This window comes from Seriola aureovittata, chromosome 2 (genome assembly GCF_021018895.1).
Source record: "Seriola aureovittata isolate HTS-2021-v1 ecotype China chromosome 2, ASM2101889v1, whole genome shotgun sequence".
Lineage (NCBI taxonomy): Eukaryota > Metazoa > Chordata > Actinopteri > Carangiformes > Carangidae > Seriola > Seriola aureovittata.
Genome location: NC_079365.1, coordinates 29,877,635 through 29,899,479, shown reverse-complemented (window position 1 = coordinate 29,899,479; position 21,845 = coordinate 29,877,635). Strand labels below are relative to the sequence as shown.

Here is a 21,845-nt window from a genome sequence, read left to right as displayed (position 1 = left end):
ATTTTAGATCAGGCCATTGTGTTCACTTCAACAGAGAGAGAGGATATTATATTCACCAGATATGAAGCATTATAGTTTCATTATTCCTTCAGTGTTACTGAGAGTCTGCTGCAGGAGAAAAAGGGCCTGAAGCCTCAGTCTTCTTCCCTGGACTGAAGAATGTTTGGTCGTTGTTTTCTTTTGTTATCATTAAAACAATGATGGAAAATAATGGAAATACAGAATTTCAGTTGTTTCATTTAGAGAAACTGAGTCATGAAGAGGTGACTGCATCTAAAATGTCAGAGGAAAAATGCAAAAATAAATGTATTTTGTCTCCCACATCCTTCAGATTTCTGCTCTGGATATTTAAAGGCTCAGCATAACGTCCAAATCTTCTTCTCTGGTTCAAACATGATGAATTGTGACGACACAGAATAAAAAAAGAATAAAAAAAACATAAATAGAGCTTAAAGTAAATTTTATTGTACAAAACTGTTACCTGTTTGTAGAAAATACAAATTTCCATGAAAAGCAAAGACACAGGAAGCAGCAGAGACAAAGACGAGTCCTGGAGACAGATTCTCATCCATTATTGTTATTAATCTACTTTTCATTCACAACAAGTGTTTTGTCTTTAACTCTTTCTGCTGATGTGCTTTTAATAACCCAGATGTGAAGGAAACAGATGTTGATTTCTAACAGCAATGCTGTTGTATGAATGAATAAAAAGTTAAGTTCAATAAAAGATGAAGTGTAGATACTACACACTCAGGTACAAACATGCTGTTTCATCCAGCACTCTCGTCGTTAGCATTAAACCTGTTATTACAGCATCATACAGCGTTTAATGGGTCACAACCACAAGGAGGAAAATTAAAAAAGGAAACAAAACTGATTAGTAGAAAGAATAAAACTTTTCCCCCGACAGTGAAATCTCTAAGACGTAGAGAGCCGGGCGACGGTGTAGTGAAGGCGTTTAATACTAGAGAATGTACAACAGATCTCGATTCGTCACGTTAAAAGGAAACTATTCAGACAAAAGTTTAAAGGTCAAATCTGTTGAAGCTACAAAACCTCATGACGTTTCAATCCCTGATAGTTGAAGCATTTAAACGGTCCACATCAGTGAGACTTTCCTCTTCACTTCATGGACTTTCATTTTTTAATACTGGCGTCTATATGTGAAAACAAAAGGCGAGGGTTTGATTCCCTCTGGGCTCGTCCCGACAGTTTTAGTTTCACTTCAGTGAAAACAGCCGACGAGGTCGCCACTCAATAAGAAAAAAAAAAGTAAAGAAAAAAAGAAGCTTATAATAAATTTAAAGTGTTGAATTCTCACTTTTTTCTTCCTGTGATACTTCAGCTGTTCCACAGTGAAATACCTGCATGTTTTTGAGCTGAACACTGTACTGACCTGTACAGTTCATGTGAGGAGATATTATTCTGCTGAAAGTGGATGGGGTTTATTATACGGGTCTTGACTTGTGTCGCTGGTTGTGTGAGAGAGAGAGAGAGAGAGAGGGAGAGAGAGACAGAGAGAGGGAGAGAGAGAGAGAGAGAGGGAGAGAGAGAGGGAGGGAGACAGAGAGAGAGAGAGAGAGAGAGAGAGACAGAGAGAGAGAGAGAGACAGAGAGAGAGAGAGAGAGAGAGACAGAGAGAGAGAGAGAGAGAGAGAGAGAGAGAGAGAGAGAGAGAGAGAGAGAGAGAGAGAGAGAGACAGAGAGAGAGAGAGAGAGACAGAGAGAGAGAGAGAGAGAAGGGAAAGTGAAGTGCTTCTCACTTTAGAAAAAAAAAGTTTCTGCTGTTTCTCTGAATTAACAGAAAATTATCAGAAAAAAAAATCTTATTATCTCAGAATTCTGAATCCTACTTTGTAAAACAAAAACTGAGAATCTCATTGATTCAGAGAAACAGAGCAGAACAGTTTTTCATCTTCCTTCTGCAGAAAGTGATAATTTAGTTTTATTTTAATAGCGATGAATTGGATGATGTTCAGTTCACCTGAGCTTCTTGACACACCTGCAGAGCTCTGAGTGAAGAGGTAGATAAACATCTCAGTGACTGTGGTGTGTTCACTGTTAATTGTAAATATCATATTTCTGATATTATCACTGTGTGTGAGTTTGAGTTTTGAGGCTTGTGAAAAACACAAATCAAAATGTGCTTTGGATGAAACTGATGGCTTGATTAATGCCATTATTCACTGCAGAGCTCGTCCGACCCTCAGGTCATAACGAACAGGCGTCAGTTACAAACGTGTTTCCACGGTTACCTGCAGCGTTTTAAACTGACCAACAGTTTCTGGGACGTTTCAGGTTTTCTGTCCCGTCAGCGACTCTGACGCTCGGAGACGACGTCCTGCAGACGCTTCAGCAGCACGTCCGGGCTGCTGCCGTTCTCCGGACACGCCCTCTTGCTGGGGGAGTCGCACACCGCTGATGACATCATCACGTCGCCCTCCATGGTGAAGGCCCTCTTCCTGCTCACACAGCCCTGCCTGATCATCCGGTTGATGTCTGACAACTCCTGCAGGGAGCGAGCCGCACAAACAGACAGTCAAGTTTCAATGTGACGTTTTCATTATTGATTAACAAGCCAATTATTATTATTATTATTATTATTTTCACCATTAATCAACTGTTTAGTCTCCAACTCTCTGGGCTCAAAAACTTCTGATTTAGAGAGTGAAGAAAAAGTTTCTGAACTGCAACTCCAACAAATACGATGCAGAAGAAAAGAAGCAGAACAAAGCGACGTCCGTGATAGTCGGAGTAGAACTAGAGGCAGAGCTGCTCCGCCTTCCGACAGGTGATCTACCTGAGATCTCTTTAGTTACACGACTCACTCAGACATTTAATCAGACACTGTGAGAAATATTAAAATGTATGTTGCATTATTAAGAGAGTGTTGTTTATTATTTGTTTATTATTTGTTCTTTAGTATTATGATGATTACTGTTGCTATGCGTTGGGGGGCGCTAGGGTGAAACTCAAGGCAGTCACGCACACATAGGGAGACACCAGAAGAACAGGATGACAGGTGACCGCCTCAGATGCTTAAAGTAAGAAACAACTCCTAACATGGTGAAGAGGCGGTTACAGGAAAAGGGAGAGTAGGTTTTTTTCTCTAGGTGAGGACAGCTCAGATGAAGGAGGCACTGTGCCAAGAGGCTGGGACCAGCCTGTGCACCAACGAAGGGAGAGCTGAGTCTAAACCATGGTTTCTCCCCAACCTTTTCACCAATCAGATAGTTACAAAAATACATACAAAACTCTGTGTAACTGCTAAGATAGACACTCTTCTCTGGGACGTTGGCCACAGCTAACTGCTTGCAGACTGTGGTTTTCAGATCAGAGGAGATCCATGTACATGCTGATTTTGATTCTTTAATAGCAAATAAATATTCTTTTAAATGGATAACTTTGAGTGGAGAACTCTTATTGCAAATAAACGAATGCGCTGACAAAATTGGTGACCCCGACGTGATTTGCAAGAAGAGAAATTGGACTCAGGCCACGACTGAAGATTTTCAGCGGGACCTGACCGGAGCCCTGGACCTCCTAGTCACTCACGAGAGCTCTCATAAAACAAGGTAAGCAGAAGCCTGTTGTCTTAAGAACCAAAATTCTGTACATTGGCTACATCTAAATTACTGTGAGTACATAGGAGGTAAGGTGGCTTACGGGACAAAGTGAATAAAGTTAAAAGATAAATGTCATTGTATTGTGTAATATTAGAGAATCAAAATTAAAGAAAAAAAAAAAAAGAGATGAAGTAAATGAATGAAAGATAAGATAAGATACGTGAAACTGCACCTACAACCTTAAGTTGGGAGGATAGCAATTGGAGTAAAGATATTAGACATCACTGTTGACTCACGGCCTAAGATTGTGATCAGTGGATGTAAAAGTTTGGAACACATCGGATCTCTGTAATACCTGAGATGTGGCTAGTGGAATAATATGAAGTAAAGACTGGAGGAAGACTAAACTCTCTGGTTCGTGAATGGTACCTGGAGCCAGCTGACCGGTCCATGCTAGTCTGAAAAGTACCACTAAGAACTCACATCTGTAGACGTGCAGTGTCTAGTCTGTTACATTGTCAGGAAGAGATAGGTGTGTGTGTGTCTCCTAATGAGCTCGACGGCAGAGGCACAAGCTCAGGGGAGACCACGAAATTAAAAAGTAAAAAGTAAAAATTGTATGGGGAAATTCCTGTAAAAAGCGGACGGACGTGTATTGTTTGGAGCAAAATAGTGTGTGAAAACGCTAACGGAGTGCTCAAATAGTTACATAGTCTTAGGAGACGTTGGGAATTCACATACACGTTGGCAGTGAATAAGAGGCCTTTTTAGAAGTGTGATGCATGCAATGTATGTTTGAATGGTGAAGGGGGGTACTGATCAGCAGTGTCTTGGTGGAATAAAAACAAGCAGTGGAAACCTTGCGGTGTTAACGCAAACTGCTTGTGCTGTGGAAACCTAACGGTGATAACGGAAGCAGCATTCCATCAATTGGGTCAGTTGCTCGGGTGAACTCCATACAAACTGGCTGGCTGTTGAGGGGAATTGAGAGCCTGGGGGAGAGGGATTTGTGAGAGGTCATTGACATGGGCAAGGAGGGAGACTGTAACACTCCATAGCTTCAACATTTGTTGTGACATATTAACTGCTGAAAAACTGTCTAGAACTGTAAGAGAGTTAAAGGACCCCTAGAACAGAATAAGTGTGAAAAGATATAAAACATAGTTGAAAAAAAAAAAAAAAAAAAAAATAGTATCTACAGTAACATATGTAAAAATGAATTTAGGAGAATTAAAGGCACAAGTTCTGAGCGAACTAGAAACTAAAGCCACGGAAAAGGATAAAAAACAGACTATAAAAGAAGCTACCAAGATATGGAAAAAATGGGAAAAACAAGGTCTCCTCCTCAGCGACCCTGAAGCTGCATGTCCATCTCCCCAAACAATACTATGTATCATCACAGCAGCCTCTGCAGAACACAGAAGAGCAGTAGCAGATTGGGAGGCAGCTGGAAAACATTCCTGGGGCCCTACCTATGCCAGGATGAAGAAAAAAAGAGAGAAAGAAGTAACAACCACAGCATTGTGTGAGATCCTCACCACCATGGGAAAGCAACAACGAAGGTCAAAGAAAGATAAGCGAGGGGAGGCAGGAAGGGAGAAGACAGCAGTCATGACTCCCAACACACACACACCAGAAGAGGAAAACAAAAAGGGTCAGAGCCAGGTTACGACACCCTCCCTATATCCAGCCCTACCTGTCGAGCCTCCCCCATACCACGATGCTTCAATGAAAGAACAGACTAAAGAAAAAAAACATCCAAGCACCTCTATTACAGGTTAAGTCAGGAGTTCTGGACGTAGAAATGCCAACTGATGAAAATAACCAGAGTTTAAAAAAAGAGATGGCCGCCATGACAGGAAGAATAGTGAGTGTAATGAGGATTATGAATGAAAGAATGGGAGAGTTAGAGAGCTCACTCTCCACTAACCTTGCTGATAACGCATCCTCAGCTGCCTCCAATACCTCATGCAGGTCAGAGAGAGACATTGGCCCTCCCCCCCTAGTGGCTGAAATGGGGGCAGCCAGAAGTCAATACACAGCTGACGATGAAGAAGAAACTACTGAGGATGAAGAGGAGGAGAGACAGGAACCATGGTCACTACAGGGCCCTGACCCGAATGGCAGGAGGAGTGTGAATCTGCAGCCAGTAGCAGGCGTAATTACTGGACAGTTTAACGGACATCTTGAACCCAGAAGAAACCCTTCATCTACCCATCACATGCAGCTCCGGTCCCATGTCAGAAATAAAGGTGAGTCAAAGGAACCTCCTACTGGGGTGGGCAGTTATCCATTAAGGGTAACGACTACTGGAGCCCCGGCCTACGTCCCTTTCGCACACCGGGACATGGAAGGCTTACTGGCCAAGCTACCACCATTAGGAAGAGGAACATCTGACTGGATCACTACTTTAGAAAGCCAAACCATGGGAGAGACACTGTGTGTAGGAGACTTGAGAGCCCTCCTAGGGAAAATCGAAGGGAAAGAAGTGGCGAAGAAAATCAAGAAAAACAAAAATCTCAGGGACCCTACTACAACCCCACATCACATACCACACAGAGGGGGTAAACATGGCAAAAGGACTAAATGCTGAGGATGGACAGCCTCACAACTATGCTGAAAAAGCAGGAAAAGAAGTGAAACTCAGACCAGACCTGTAAACAGAGCCACTACAGAACCCAGACATGATCCTGTTCACAGACGGCTGTTGTTACAAAGGAGAAAATGGAAATGTTGCCTCCTATGCGGTGGTTGAGCAGCAGCCATACACCAGAAAGTACACCACGAAAGAACAAGGAATCATCCCACAGCCGGCATCTGCGCAACTAGCAGAAATAATCGCACTAACAAAGGCCCTCAAACTGGCTGAAGGAAAAAAGGTAAACATCTACACAGACTCAGCCTATGGCTATGGAGCTGTGCATGTAGATGGACCACAATGGATAAGGAGGAATTTTCTGACCACCGCCAACACTCCAGTGAAACACAGGATGCAATTAAAAGAATTGGTGCACTCCATATCACTACCAGCAGAAGTGGCAGTGATGAAGTGTAAAGGACACCAGAAATTGGATAACGACATAGCCGAAGGAAATGATGCCGCAGACAAAGCTGCTAAAGAAGCCGGAGGCTACACACCCAGGCAAATGGTGATCACAGACTCCTCTCCATTACCTGTTCTAACGGAAGAAGATATCATCAAGATACAAGAACAAGCCGGAGCATATGAACAGAGTGAATGGGCAAGAAAAGGAGCTATACAAAGGAATGGATTGTGGAGGTCACATGATGGACGACTGGTAGCTCCAGCAAAACTCTGCCACCTACTACTGAAGCAAGCCCATGGACCAGCCCACGAAAGTAAACAAAGGACACAGAAGAACATTGAAGCATGTTGGTGGCACCCTCACATGACCGCCCTAGTGGACAATTACATCACAGACTGCACCACATGTAATGAACATAACCCCAAACAAGCCTACAGGTGCCCCCTAGGGAAGTTCCCTGTGCCAGAAGCACCATTCCAGGACATCACTATAGATTTCACGGACATGGGAGCAGAAAACAGAACAAAAGGATACAGATACCTGCTGGTAATGGTGGACCGATTTACCAAGTGGGTAGAGGCCATTCCCTGCAAGAATGAGTCTGCACAGACTGTGGTAAAGTGGCTGAAGAATGAACTCATCCCTAGGTACGGGGTTCCCAAGAGCATTCGCTCAGACAATGGCTCACACTTTAGCAACAAAGAACTAGCTGAAGTAGAAAAAGCATTAGGCATAACACACAGGTTTGGAGCAGTGTACCACCCTGCATCACAAGGGTTAGTAGAAAGAGCTAACCAAACGCTAAAACGAAAAATAGCAAAAATATGCTACGGCACTAAGCTCACGTGGGTGGACGCACTCCCTCTAGCGCTTATGTCAATGAGGACCTCCCCAGGTTCAAAAACACATCTAATACCACATGAGTTGCTGACGGGCAGGCCAATGCCTGGACCACCCCGAGAGGGAGGTCATATGCCCTCTCTGGATGTGTGGCAGGTGAGCTGTGATGAGTACATGACTGCACTGACTAATCTTATTCGAGTTTTGTCTAAACAGGTACAGCTGGCCGGACCCGAAGCAACTCCAGCGGAGACTCCAGCAATAAAGGTAGGAGATTGGGTGCGTGTGAAAGTCCACAAAAGAAAGTGGCTGGATCCCAGGTGGACAGGACCCTATGAAGTTACTGAAGTAACTTCCCACGCGGTCCAGGTAAAAGGTAAAGCTGGAGCTAATTGGCACCACCTGACACATTGTGCACCTGGATCTCCACCCTCACGCACTTTGGCGGAGGTTAGAACTGATTTGGCTGAACTAGGTGAGGGTTCAAAGGAGATAGACTGAAAAAAAAAAAAAAAAAAAAAAAAAAGACAAGACCCTCATCAACACCATGGTTGAATTAAACAGACGACCATGGCACCCCTTTAGGCACCCAGGCTGGTGTGGGCTAAGGGGAACATTGTGTGTGTTTTTGTTCATATCATTAATCATAGTACTCCCCATTATATTGTGGGAGGTTAATAATAATCACACCACTAATACTACTGACAGTATTGCAGCAAAACAGGATGGCTCTGGACATGTTGTTAGCTGAAAAAGGAGGAGTTTGCAAGATGTTTGGAGAGTATTGCTGCACGTACATACCCAACAACACTGCGCTAGATGGGAGTATCACAAAGGCCTTAGCAGGCCTCACCTCCCTGTCTCTTGAGCTAGCAGAAAACTCTGGGGTAGATGACCCATTTGGAGGATGGTTTGACAGCTATTTTGGAAAATATAAAGCTTTGATTATGTCTCTGGTTGTTTCTATTGGGTGTTTCTTGGCAATTTTAGTTTGTTGTGGCTGTTGTTGCATTCCATGCCTTAGAACTTTAATTAACCGACTGATCACCACCGCTCTCTCAAAAGAGAAGGATCCTCCTCCTTATCAGATGCCCTTATTGAGCAAAGAAATGGAGTCAGATGATGAAGATGAGGGAGATGAGGAGGTGGCTTCTGAAATCTGGATCCCAGGGTGGGCTGATGTCAGTCCTAGGAGAGATTCTGATCCTGAAGAAGATGAGAGGGCTAGTGAAGGAGAATAGTACAGTTCATTGAGTGCTCTACCTACAGGGAAAGAGGGTTACATGATTCCAGGTCACAACGGATGACCTGTACAAGGAGAAGACAAGACTAGGTATTGTAGCCTGTGACTGTTGCTTACTACTGATGGAGGTTTACACCTTAAAAGGTGTAAAAGGAGGGATTTGTGAGAAATATTAAAATGTATGTTGCATTATTAAGAGAGTGTTGTTTATTATTTGTTTATTATTTGTTCTTTAGTATTATGATGATTACTGTTGCTATGCGTTGGGGGGCGCTAGGGTGAAACTCAAGGCAGTCACGCACACATAGGGAGACACCAGAAGAACAGGATGACAGGTGACCGCCTCAGATGCTTAAAGTAAGAAACAACTCCTAACATGGTGAAGAGGCGGTTACAGGAAAAGGGAGAGTAGGTTTTTTTCTCTAGGTGAGGACAGCTCAGATGAAGGAGGCACTGTGCCAAGAGGCTGGGACCAGCCTGTGCACCAACGAAGGGAGAGCTGAGTCTAAACCATGGTTTCTCCCCAACCTTTTCACCAATCAGATAGTTACAAAAATACATACAAAACTCTGTGTAACTGCTAAGATAGACACTCTTCTCTGGGACGTTGGCCACAGCTAACTGCTTGCAGACTGTGGTTTTCAGATCAGAGGAGATCCATGTACATGCTGATTTTGATTCTTTAATAGCAAATAAATATTCTTTTAAATGGATAACTTTGAGTGGAGAACTCTTATTGCAAATAAACGAATGCGCTGACAACACTCAGAAACAGGTAACTCGGTCACTGCATCAAAATCTTTGCACAGACTTTCACAATACAGATGCAGGTAACTCAACGATTGGAGCTGCAGAGTCAGGTGACCACTTGTTGGAGATACACCAGTAAAACCAGCAGAGGGCGCAACACTCCCAGGTCTTCGTTGAGGTGAGAGCAGCCTCTCGCTGCAGGATGAATGTGAAAGTTTATCCACAGGCTGACGAACTGTAGAGGAAGGTAACGCTCTGATTTCACTTGTTTTTGATTAAAAAGAAAAGCTGAAACGTAGAAGCTTCCTGATTTTCCTCTGAGCTTCAGACGTTGTTGCTCATTTTGTGATTTGTTGTTTGTTTTCATATGAAACCAAACGTGTGGAACCAGTGACAGATTCTGCTGACTGATCCTCACATTTAGTAAGTTAAGATTTTAGGACACTAATATTCACAACAAAGCTCCGACAGGTGCAGAGCCTGATGCACCTGATGCGATGTTGTTGTACTGACGGGTTGCGGCTGTGGACACTGACATTAAACTGAATTTATCGAGACGACAGATCAACAGGGAGGAAGTTTAGAGTTCACACAAACAGAGGCAGAAAGATCCAGGAATTTATTCCCTCTGAGGTGAATAAAGGTCACGACCTCGACTTGAGAAAATAACTTCAGACTTTTCCCAGAATAAATGTGACGACAGAATCGGCTTCGAAATATCAACTAATCAAATGTCAGGAACCTTTTTCCAATACAAATCAAAGCGGTCGTCAATAAAGCCCTAATACATGAGTGTGTGTGTTGTCACCTTGGACGGGCTGCTGTTGATCCTGTAGGTGTAGGAGTTGGGGGTGAGGCAGCCGGCTGAGTTCTTGTGGGGGGAGACGTACAGCGAGTGTCTCTGGGAGACTCGGCGAGGAGAGAGAGGCTGAGCCCGGACCGACGGGAACGGAGAGAGAGGAGGAGCGTCCGTCTGCGGGATCAGAAAACAGTGGAGTCACGTTTCTATTCGTTAACGGAACCTCGTCGTTTTCACCACAGGAAGTGGCGGAGCGAGCGTCGTACCCGGCTGTCGTAGGTGGCGTATCGCAGAGCGAAGCTTTTCATCTTCAGGACGAAGACGGTGTTGTAAAACTGGATGAGGTCGCCACGTTCCTCCACGCCTGATTGGTCGGAGTTTGCTTCTCCCGGAGCCTGATTGTTTTTTTCGGCAGCTGAAGAAACACACAGATCGATTATTGATTGACATCAGCTGCAGTGATTAGTCGATCGAACTAAACTATTTTCACAATATAAATAAACAGAATTCTTCACACAATTCATTGAAAACAAAGAGAAAAACTGAAATAAAAAGAATAAAAAGCAAATTTAAAGAACTGAAACTTTTCAAAGGAAATTGAAAAGTTAAAAACAGGAAATGAAGGTTGGTTCATGCTGAGTATTTAAGGTTCAGTAAGTCACACCTGTCACTCGTCACATCATTTAACTAAGATTCTAAGATAATAAAATATTTGGGGGCAAATATTTGAAAAATATGGTCAAAATCTAATCAGTTTGTTAAAGTTTGTGTTCTGCTCCTTTAAGTTTCCTCCAGGTCGACGTGTCAATGTGCAGGAGGTTTAAGAATCGTGCGTCTGTGATCTTACATTCGCCACCAGAAACAGGATCCACCTCCATGTTCTCATCAGCCACCTGCTCCCTGGGAGTGTGACGCAGCAACACACTGCGGTACACCTGCACACACACACACACACACACACACACACACACACACACACACAGTAAGTAAGTTTTCACATACAAAATATTGTTATTGTACACTAACATTTAATCATGAGGTCAGTTCATATTTTTAAACCACTTTTTACTGTGATTGCTAGTTTGGCTGATATATGTTGTTTTTCAGGGATCTTCTTATGTTATTGTCTACAGGTGTATCCCTGTGCCTGTGTGTGTGTGTGTGTGTGTGTGTGTCTCTCACATGGCTGTTGGCCTGTGGTTGGCTGCGGTAACACTTCATGATGTCCTGGAAGGTGTGAGTCTCTTTGGTGATCTGTAGCAAAGAGAAGAAAGAACCACACGGTTATAAAGATGGTGAATTTTAGAAACCAACCATCATTTTAAAGTGTCACACAAAAAGACAACAGGGTGAATAAAGTGAGGTTTTCTTTGACAGGTCACTTCATTCTTTAATTCCCTCTGAGGAGACTCTGGGTCTGAAACCACAGTCGTCACTTCTAGAATAAATTAGAAGCATTTTGTGAACAAGTGAAGTTTTCTCACTTTGGATATGATGTAAACACAGCAGAGCATCAGCTGGTCCAGGTGTCTGTCCTTCATCAGGTCAGTGCAGTGGACCAGAGCGTGTTCGAAACACGTCCAGATTTTCCCACGCAGCTCCGACGAGATGTCCAACCTCACGCACAGATCCCTCAGACGAACACTGGCCAGGTGATACACCTGAGACAAGACGGAGGACACGGTGGTCACAAGACTGAAACATGCACGAGGAGGTAAACAGCACCTGGTGTAAGTGTTTAATGTACTATTTTACATATTTCTATTTTTATATATAGATATTATAGTATAAGGATATATTTTTTATTTTTATGTTCATATTAATCTCTATTTCTATCTTTATAATCTTTTCTCTATTCTTTGCTGAAGGAGCAACGGTAACTCGACCTAATTTCCCCCTGGGGATCAATAAAGTGTTCTGGTTCTGGTTCTGATGTCACACAGAGGAGAAGCTAGAAAACTAAAGACAGTGCTGGTCTCAACATGTGAACGTCCAGCTGAGCTCCTACCTTCCTGAAGAACAGGGCGAGCGATCCGGTGCGTCGCGGCCGACTGGCTCCTGTCTGGGGGTCGGAGGCCGTGGGTGCGGCGGCGGGGGCTCGGCTCGGGGAGGCGGTGAGCAGAAACTGAGCAGTGACGGTACCGGAGGAGTCACACGGCTGAACCGGGATCAGTGCGATGGTGCGGTCATTATTCATACCTGCAGATGGTCACACACACACGAGACACGGTGGTTTGATTTCTAATGGAAGTTTGTTGAATATTCTGATTGGTGTGTGTGTGTATGTGTGTGTGTGTGTGTGTGTACCTTGCAGTGGGATGCTGAGAACGGTGGTCTGGCTACCCTGACCTCCGATCCTCAGGGTGGCGCTCGTGCCGAACGTCAGCCTCTTGGCCGGAGACGACACCGGGCTCAGGCTGGGGTTCAGTCCCGACGTCGGGGCCGGAGGGTCGTCGCCGAAAAGACGCCGCTTGGCGCTGCCGGCTGCAGGAGAGCTGTACCTGTCGTGGACCGAAAGTGGAGAGGGAGGCACATCTGGAAAAAGGAGGGAGAGAAAAAAGTTAAGTAAAGCACTTCCTGTATTTAATTTGAACATTTCATTTAAGTTAAATTAGTCAGACATTTGCTATTTTTTAATGAATTTGCTTCATTTTTCTTTTTTTGGCTAAAAACTAATAAAATTGTATTAAATGGACAGGATTTATAATCACATAACACACACTGATATTGACCACAGGTGACTTGGTTTGTTGTGTAGCATACGTCGCCTACAAACACAAAATAAACACCTCAACACCCACCTTTGCGGGCGCTGCCCAGCCCTGATCTGAACTCCCTGATGCGGGGGTGGATGATGGGAGAGAGGGCGACCAGAGGCAGGTGAGACTGACCTCCACCGCTGGAGCCGGAAGCAGAACCGGTGTCGAGACAGGAGGAAAAATTCACCTGGAGGGAGAGAGGGAAGAGTTGAGACAGAAAGGAGGACGAAGCAGCAAAAAGAAGAAGAGGACGTGTCTCCCATGTCGAGGACACTTTGGCAAACAGGTGTGTGTTCACAGGTGATTCAACACACAGAGCGTTTCACAGTGTGTTGTGTGTGTGTGTGTGTGTGTGTGTGTGTGTGTGTGTCTCGGTTGTGTGTATCGCTGACCTCCTCCACCGTGGGGACTTTGTTCCCAGCAGCCTGCATGGCGCTCCACAGGGCCGAGTCTGCGGTCCACGCTCTGCTCTCCAGAACCTGCTCCTCGATCGAGTTCAGGTGCTTCACCATGTCTCTGGACAGACCTTCCTCCGAGCGGATAAACACCTCGATCACCTGCACACACAATCAATCCAGCTCTAGTCATACACGGCTAAGATCGGCTGTGTTACTGTATATTGCGTTTCAAGTAAACTGAACAAATGTAAACAGCTGCAGCTTTTCCTGAGGCGTCAGGCAGCGTCTCCGACAGATACTTAAACACGAGTTTGTGTTTTTGAGCGTGTGTCACCTTGAAGAAGTAGAACGGGGCGAGTTTGAAGATACTGATGATCCATGGGAAGGTTCTCTGGGAGCTGTAGGAGAACAACACCACCTCCAGGCAACACGCCATCAGGGAGCAGTGGAAGATGTCCTGCTCCAACAACACCTAACAACACACACGTTTCTATTTACTTAAAGTAAAAACAATAACCACAAGAAACAGAGACATCCACCATGTTCTCCAGCTGCTCTCTGACTGAGTCCGTCTGCTGTTTGCAGGTAGAGGACAGGACTTTTTTACAGCTGTTTCTCTGAACATCTGCCTGCTGCAGCTGAAGACGACCCTCTGAGCCGTGGAGTCAGATAAACAATGAGCTGAAACTCGGCAGCTGCAGATTCAACTGATGATTCTTGGTTCATCTGATACATTATTATAAAAACATCTATTTAAGCCACTTTAAGATTTAGAGACTCTGTGAAATCCCATGAACATACTGACACATGCCGTCACTGCTGCTTACACTCATGTCTTTGCCCTGCAGCCGCTTGGTTTCCGGAACCATCACGTTCTCCAGGATCTTGTAGTAGAGGATCTCAGCCAGCTTCAGACGGTTCTCTGCGAAGTCTGACACAAAAGACCACAGATATATTTTATACCTCATGGATGCTGCTGATTCAGTAAAGTCAGGAAATCCCATTATTTCAGTCAAAATGTACAGTAAGAAGTCAGTTTATTAGGTACGCCTTGAATTGATGCTTGTATTATTTTATCTACCCTGTTTACATCAACGACAGTCGGCTAATTAACACTTACACCTCTGTACGATGTGATAAAACTGCAGCCTCCAAAACAAATCAACACATCTCTTAAACAGTTTCTATAAATAACTCGTACCCATATGAGATCCGGGTGTGTCCTCCGAGTCGTTGGTGTAATGTTCTTTGAAGGTTTGTCCCAGTGTCTTCACTCTGGCCAGTATGGACTCTGTGGGATTTCTGGAGCACGACCTTTAACAACAACACAGGACTATTAGCACTGTTAGCGCTGTTAGCACACAGAGTTTATTATATCAAACTAAATTAAAAGATATGTATCGGAGCAGCTCCATCTTTATCATTATCATTATTTAAAAGATTAATAACTGAACAGATAAAATTACAAAGTAATCACAAAGAAAAGAAAAAAGTTGTTTTTAAAACAGCTGACTGTAACAAACTGTGACATTATTTAAGTTATAAGTTTATTGCATGAGAATGAAATGTGATGTGTTCAGAGGATTTCATTCGTCTTTGGACTTTGTTTTTGAGTTGAAAGATTTAATTTTTTTTCTAAACTATTTATAGCAGGATGGATTAATAATATGCTCTGTAATAATATATTTAAATATCTTTTGATGTGTGTAAAAAATAATGATAGACGACTTTCTTGGGTTGGTAGAGTTTAAAGTCTTGTCTTATGGTTCAACTTATCAAAGATACCAAATCTTGACGTTTAAGAAGATCAAGTGATCGAGCATTTAAAGTCTTAAATGAACTGATTATCAAAGCTGTCATCGACCTTCTGTCCCAAACTCTGCGTCTGCCTCCCAAAGATAGTCAGGTTCATATCACAAAAATTATTATTAATTATTAACATTCTGTCTTTCAGCTGTAGTTCTTATATTTCTCAAAATATGAAAAATTAACAGCAGGAACAGTAAAATAATTTTACCACTAGTTAAAGTTAAAGCTCTGTCCTGGTCTGATTCTTCATGACGTACAAAGAGACAACAAGAGGAACTGACTTGAGTATTGACATCAGGTGGTCGCTGGGGGCCGTCCTCAGCCCGGCCACCATGCTCTGCAGCCGGCTGACGCTCTGCGTTGCCGAGGAGACGGGCGTGACGAGCAGGTCCTTCTCCTTCAGGTAAACCCGTCCGGTCAGAGGGGTGGAGGGAGCGAGAGAGCCGGACTGCAGAGACACAGAGATTATTACTGATGCTGTTGATTGTGTTTGTAGTTTATTTGATGTCGACTGAAATTTGTTTATTTACATTGAGGCTTAAAACTGTAGTTAAATTAAAATGCACTCCAGTTTTTATTCTCCTGTTTGATCTTGTTTGAATCTATTTGATCTTATTTTTATCTTAATTTACCATCTCCACCTCTTCACACTCTCGTTTCTTTTCTCTCTTGTTTTGTGTTTTATGTTCAGTGCATCGACTTCCCTTGTTGTTGAAAGGTGATGTATGAATAAACATTCACATTCATGTTTCTGAGGCTAAAAACTACAGTGAGCAGCTGCTTCAGGAAATGGCCAGTAAGAAGGAATGGCCTTTTAGCCGAGAGCCACAGACTGAGCAGAGAAACAAATTGTTGGTTTTGGTCTTTTCATGGGTTGACAGTAACGATACATACTGGATCTGTGTGTGTGTGTGTGTGTGTGTGTGTGTGTGTGTGTGTGTACCTTCTCTACATGCTGCTGCAGCTGGCTCTGATTGGTCGTCTGACTGGCGGACGGTTCCTGAACAATCTTCCTCGGGGTTCCTATTTCCTCGTCGGCGTCGGCTCCCAGAAACACTCGTTCATCAAAATCTCCCACCGTCAACACGTACTCCTCGTACTCCCTGTTTATGGCTTTACTGGAGGGAAGACGTACAGTTTAACACTTCGATCTATGATAAGAAGCTAAACTGAGACACAGAGACGGTGCAGGATAATATTTAATATCTATGGGCTCTTGTTTCTTACTTGTTATCGATGAAGTTCTGAGGATCCAACAGTTCTGTTAGCAGCTCCCCGTTACCTCTCAGAATCTGAGCAGGGAAAACAGATGAGGAAAGACACAAGTTAACCATAACAGATGGATGAAAAGTAGAAGATTTGCTTTAAAAGCAACATCTACAATCATAAAAACTCCATAAGCAATAACTATAAACGTTTAGATTTGAAAGTTTTTGGCTCCAAAATCAAACAACGCTGAATGTGCGTGTACCTGCTTCTGAAACAGTTTCTGTATGTACGGTTTGAAGTAGTGCTGTTTGATGCCCTTCGCTTCCACCACCAGTCCGTCATGCAGCTCACACAACCTCTCCAACACACAGGGAGGAGGCTCGTCCGCTGAAATGTGACCATCAGCACGATACAGAGCAGGCAGACCTACACACACACACACACACACACACACGCGAGCGCGCGCGCACACACACACACACACACCAGACTAGTGAATACACAGGCTTAGTGAGGAATACTTGCAGTATCTGCAGAGTTTTAAAATCACATTTAATGCTTCTTAAGACATTTATAAGCCAACAAAGAAACATCCTACAGCAGAACGCACCTGTTTCGGTCTGAACACACACACACACACACACACACACACACACCTCTGAAGGTCGGGTTGATCAGGTCCTTCCTGTTGGCACACAGCAGAGCGTTTCCAAACACCAGGTCCAGACAGCAGAGCAGCAGGTGGTACGAATTCACCAGGTCGTCACCGATCATACGGAAGTTACCTACACACACACACACACACACACACACACACACACACACACACACACACAGAGTTCATATTTAACACACAGGTAATCACAGAACTAATCTAACTACAGTTATCAAATGAGAGAAAACTAATCTAATAATCATTTAGTCATTTTTCATATTCTCAAACGAGGATTTTCTGCTCTTCATTGTAAATATAAGTTTTATCTGAATGTCTTTAGGTTTTAGACTTTAAATGGAATAAAAGTGGTAAAATATATCAACTTGTGGGAAATTACGGAGAAAATAATTTGCAGATTCATTAATAATGAAAATAGTTGTTAGTTGTAGACGTGATCCAAACTAATCAACAATTTAAACATTATTTGGAGATTTATAGTGGTTCACTGAGACAACACCGTCAACAACAACATGAGTTTCTAGCCGCTCAGCTGTCTGGTTCTGTTTCTTTGTACCTTTGGTGTAGACGAACAGCGTCCAGCAGAACTTGAACACATCACTGATGTGACAGGGCAGCCGCCTGTGAGCCAGAGAGAGGACACACTCAGTTAGACTGAACAGGATGACGGTGTGTTATCTGTGTGTGTGTTTGTGTGTTTGTGTGTGTGTGTGTGTGTGTGTGTGTGTGTGTGTGTCGTGCCTGTGCTTCCTGCTGCGCGGCTGCCGTGGCGGCTCGCCTCCCTGTGGGTTCTGAAACATGTCCATGAAGATGGGCTCGAACTTGCGGAAGATCACCGTGGAAACCTCAAAGTTGCGCTCCAGCCGCTCCATTCGCAGCCTGAAGTCCTGATGGAGGTTGGACATGTCGGCCCACTTCCTCATCTTAGAGAAGAACTGGATCAGACTGAGAGAGCAGGGAGAGGGGAGTTAGGAGCAACATGCAGGACACATCACATGTATGACATTAAAAGTCCCCTCTGATGTCTTTTAGTGGCAGATTAAATGTTTTAGGTGCTGCAGAGCCAACAGTGACTGACCTGAGTTTGGAGGAGCGGAGGATCCTGGTGAGGGAGACACAGTTTCCCTCCATCAGCCCTTTACCCACGGTGGGGGTGGATCCCTTCCTGCAGGCTGCGTAGAGCGAACAGGCCAGCCAGTGGACCACCTCCCCCTGCAGAGACAAAACAACACGTCACTTTAACAAACATCATGTGTTGTCTTCTGTCTGCACAAACAGAAAGCTCGTCAGTCAAGGCTCCACTCCAACAACACCCACTCAAACTCGTGGACATCAAGAGGAACAGGAAAAGTTGCAGATGTGAAGTTAAAAAATCGCTGTGCAAATTCAACTATTGTTTGCTAGGTTTTGTTCTGTTGTTGTCAGGTGCCACAGCAGTTTCTGCATCCAAAAATAATATCTAAAGTTTTACTTTTAAATCTTATTTACCAAAGAAAATTTAGCTGGTCCTTTTTTAATAAGAGTCTAAATTTTACAGCATTTAACTGATGACTGGAGTTATCCGACACTTTGGAAAACTTTATTTTAAATAAAAAAAAAAGACATATAAGTTTTAGAAGGAAATACTAAAGCTGCCTGACATTATTAAAATGCCAATATCACAATCTGAAATTAGCCTTTCAGGAGCTGAGGTCACTTGATTAGAGCACAATTGATCTATTAGCCAATACAGTAAATTAAACAGCAATCTTGATAAACAGTCAATCGTCTTCTTTCACACAAACCCGTCAAATATTCATCATAACCAGTTTGTCAAATTTGAGTATTTTCTGACTGTCTCTGTTTTATATCACTATAAACTGAATAAGGTGCAGTGTTGGTTGGTTTGTTGTTGGTCTGACAAATGTCACTTTGGACTCTGGGAAATGGTGATCTGCATATTTCCCTTTACAAATTTTCTCTTCTTAAAAAGACAAAACAATTAATCATTTAATCATCTGTAGAATAGCTGCACCCAAACACGTAACACAATGTTGAATAGCAGGAGAATAAAAGTCTTTATCATCTCCTTTTAAAACAATTACCATAGAATAGACATATCTAACCTAACTGAACTGCTTAGCACTGAACTTGTGTTAAGACTCTCCAAAAACACATGATAAAAAGTGTTCTTAGTGTTTTTTATTCTGCTCCGACAGTGACTGATGAATTGTTTTGACTTCTCCAGCTGGTAAATGTCACTTTGTAGAGTAACACAAGCCCAAGCAGCTGTTTTCAGGTTGTCATTTAACCAGCATGTGGCAGCTGCTACTTCCCCCTCTGATCTGTCACCTCATAGAAAAGTCGTAATTAATGTCAAAGCTGTAAAATCACTCTTATAATGATATTCAAGGTTACTTATTTAAACTATGCATTCTGTTCTTGCACTTCCTTTTGCTACTGTGATGTTTCAGTTACCTTGTGTGGGATCAATAAAGTTCATGATGTGTTATTTGTTGAACTACAAACATCAAATCACTTGACAACACACAGACAGCTCATCAAAATGCTGGTTAACGTGTCTTAAATGTGAAGTTTGCACAAAGATATTAAGTCACTTCTCAAAACTTATTAAACCTATTTGTTTTTTTTTTTTGCTTTTCAAACCAAATAAAAATAAATAGACAAATGAAAGAGATAAAATTCAGAAGAGTTATTTTCATATTCAATCAATTTTTTCATTATTAATTAATTTGTTGATCACTCTCCCAGACCTTCGCCTTGGTTGTGTCTATTGTGTCTTAACAGTTGTCATAACTCATTTATTTATCTTTGCTTGGCTTTGTTGTCCTTGTATTTGCTCTATGTCCATGTGCATCTCCCTGTACATTGTTATTGGTACTGTGCACTATGTGTAAGTACACTGAGAACCAGAAGAAAAACATTCTTGGCCATTAAAGCTGATTCTGATGTTTTCCCAGATAATCAGTTGTTTATTTACAGAATGCCCAAAAAATGACATCACCAAAGCTCAAAGGTGACATCATCGTCTCATTTTGTAGGAACAGCAGTGGAAAACTCAAAATATTCTGTTTATTTTCAGAGAATATTTCTAAAACCATTCTGAATTTATCTGGCATTCTGACTAGTCAAAATAACTAATCGATTACTGACAGTTAACTTTGTGCTCAGCTCTTCAGTTGGACGATGTAAACAGTGGTTAGTTGAAGCCCTTTAACTCGGTGTGTGTGCTTCACACAGCGGTGAAGTTTAGATCTGTAGAGGGTTTACAGTGCACTAAAAGTTAAGGGTATTTAACTGTACGTGTGGCTCTGAGTTTAAGTTCAGGCTGGACGATTACAGAGACACGGAGGACGTTAGTTACCTCCAGGGTGTATGTATTCCATATGGCAGTGAAGTTCTCCATGGCCGCAGCGGCAGTCTGTTCGTCCATGTTCAGCTCCTGACACAACGTCTCCAAACTCCTCCGGACCGAACTCTCCTCCATCCTCCCCGACTCCGAATCCGACGACTCTTCGCCCCTCATTCGTAAAAAACTTCCAGTAACAGTTTGGACTGAGTTTGAAATTTAAAATCTCCCCCCTCGGGAGTCAAATCGTAAACGCAACAACACGACGCCCCTCCGCCCGACCAGCCTCCAGCTTCCCCGCGACCGGTCGACTTCCGCTAACCATCCCCACAATGCAGCGCGTTGGCGCGAAAACTGCAGGCCAGCGGCCAATCAAAAGCGAGGGGAGTGTCGAGTCCGGAGAGCCGTTCGCCCAACCCCCTTCTCAGTCTCTCGTGCTCCAACCAGCCAACTGTTACTAAGCAACCGCCCTCTCATCTCCACCAACGGCTACTGAAGTAGTGACTGTTTTTCGATTAATTTCGGACATTTTGAAGGAATTGTACAGAAAAAGCCTGATTTAGTCACAGTTTGAAATGTGCCATATACACAAAGCTGCCATGCGTTGTTTTTCTTAATGCTATTCAGCTAAGTTATTCCAACGTTTTATTTAAACTTGAAAATAAATAAGCAGTGACAACCATAGTCGTTACAGGCCGCGATTTTGGGGCAATGCATGAAGTAAAATTCTTCTGCAGTTGTTCACGTTGTATAATGAAAAATGCCAGTGTAGGGGGTATTGTCTAATTTCGTTGTCGTACTTGTGCTAAATGCGAATGTAAAGTATGTTGACGATGCTGTTAACGCTTTGCACGTGTTATCGTCCCACTGAACGAAGATGTGCCATTCAATTCAGCACACCAAAGCATCAGTTTCATGGATGTATTATAAGATATTATAATTATATTCTGTATATTATAAGATTATAATACATCCATGGTCAGTTTGTTCCATTATCCAACTCGTACAATAAAAATTGAATAAGGAAGTCTAGTCGGAATCAGGAACAACTCGTCTTCAAAGTATAGGTTGCGTGTTTTGAACCAATGTGCTGGCTGCAGCGGTCAATTTAAGGAGAGCTAAGCTAAATAAATAAACAAACTGTCTAAAAAATGAACACAATTCATAACTGTTATCAGTGTTTCACTGCTAGCCCACAACTGATCGGGAATACATTTTCAATGAACAATAGAATTATTATTATAATATACACATTATATCTGCTAAACATCAACATGTTAGCATTGTCATTGTGAGCATATTAGCAGGCTAAGCTTAGCATTTAACTCAAAGCACTGCTGAGCACACTTGCCCCCTTCTCAGCAACTCTTAGTCTTATTAAAACTGTTTGTCATTAAATTTAC

The 21,845-nt window shown here is 42.9% G+C and overlaps 1 protein-coding gene across 1 annotated transcript; it reads right to left on the bottom strand.

Annotated features, from left to right (window-relative positions):
• Nucleotides 1-443: 443 nt before the first annotated feature.
• rbl1 (retinoblastoma-like 1 (p107)) lies at nucleotides 444-20,753 on the bottom strand. Its single transcript, XM_056397710.1, has 22 exons — nucleotides 20,458-20,753; nucleotides 18,172-18,305; nucleotides 17,835-18,038; nucleotides 17,650-17,714; nucleotides 17,077-17,205; nucleotides 16,683-16,846; nucleotides 16,439-16,503; nucleotides 16,155-16,329; nucleotides 15,493-15,659; nucleotides 14,604-14,716; nucleotides 14,230-14,333; nucleotides 13,737-13,874; nucleotides 13,397-13,561; nucleotides 13,047-13,191; nucleotides 12,553-12,780; nucleotides 12,254-12,444; nucleotides 11,730-11,906; nucleotides 11,428-11,499; nucleotides 11,093-11,180; nucleotides 10,512-10,660; nucleotides 10,255-10,419; nucleotides 444-2,509 (listed from the first exon to the last, which is right to left on the bottom strand). The coding sequence occupies exons 1-22, from the start codon at nucleotides 20,617-20,619 to the stop codon at nucleotides 2,312-2,314; spliced, it is 3,198 nt and encodes a 1,065-aa protein (XP_056253685.1). The 5' UTR covers nucleotides 20,620-20,753; the 3' UTR covers nucleotides 444-2,311.
• Nucleotides 20,754-21,845: the final 1,092 nt, after the last annotated feature.

What these genes read in the sequence shown, in the direction of transcription:
- rbl1 (XM_056397710.1), bottom strand. Translation starts at nt 20,619, where the DNA reads ATGAGGGGCGAAGAGTCGTCGGATTCGGAGTCGGGGAGGATGGAGGAG. An exon ending in CCCCGTTCTACTTCTTCAAG is followed by an intron (nt 13,562 to 13,736) that starts GTGACACACGCT and finishes TTGTGTGTGCAG; the next exon opens with GTGATCGAGGTGTTTATCCG. An exon ending in GTGTTTACATCATATCCAAA is followed by an intron (nt 11,500 to 11,729) that starts GTGAGAAAACTT and finishes TCTTTGCTACAG; the next exon opens with ATCACCAAAGAGACTCACAC.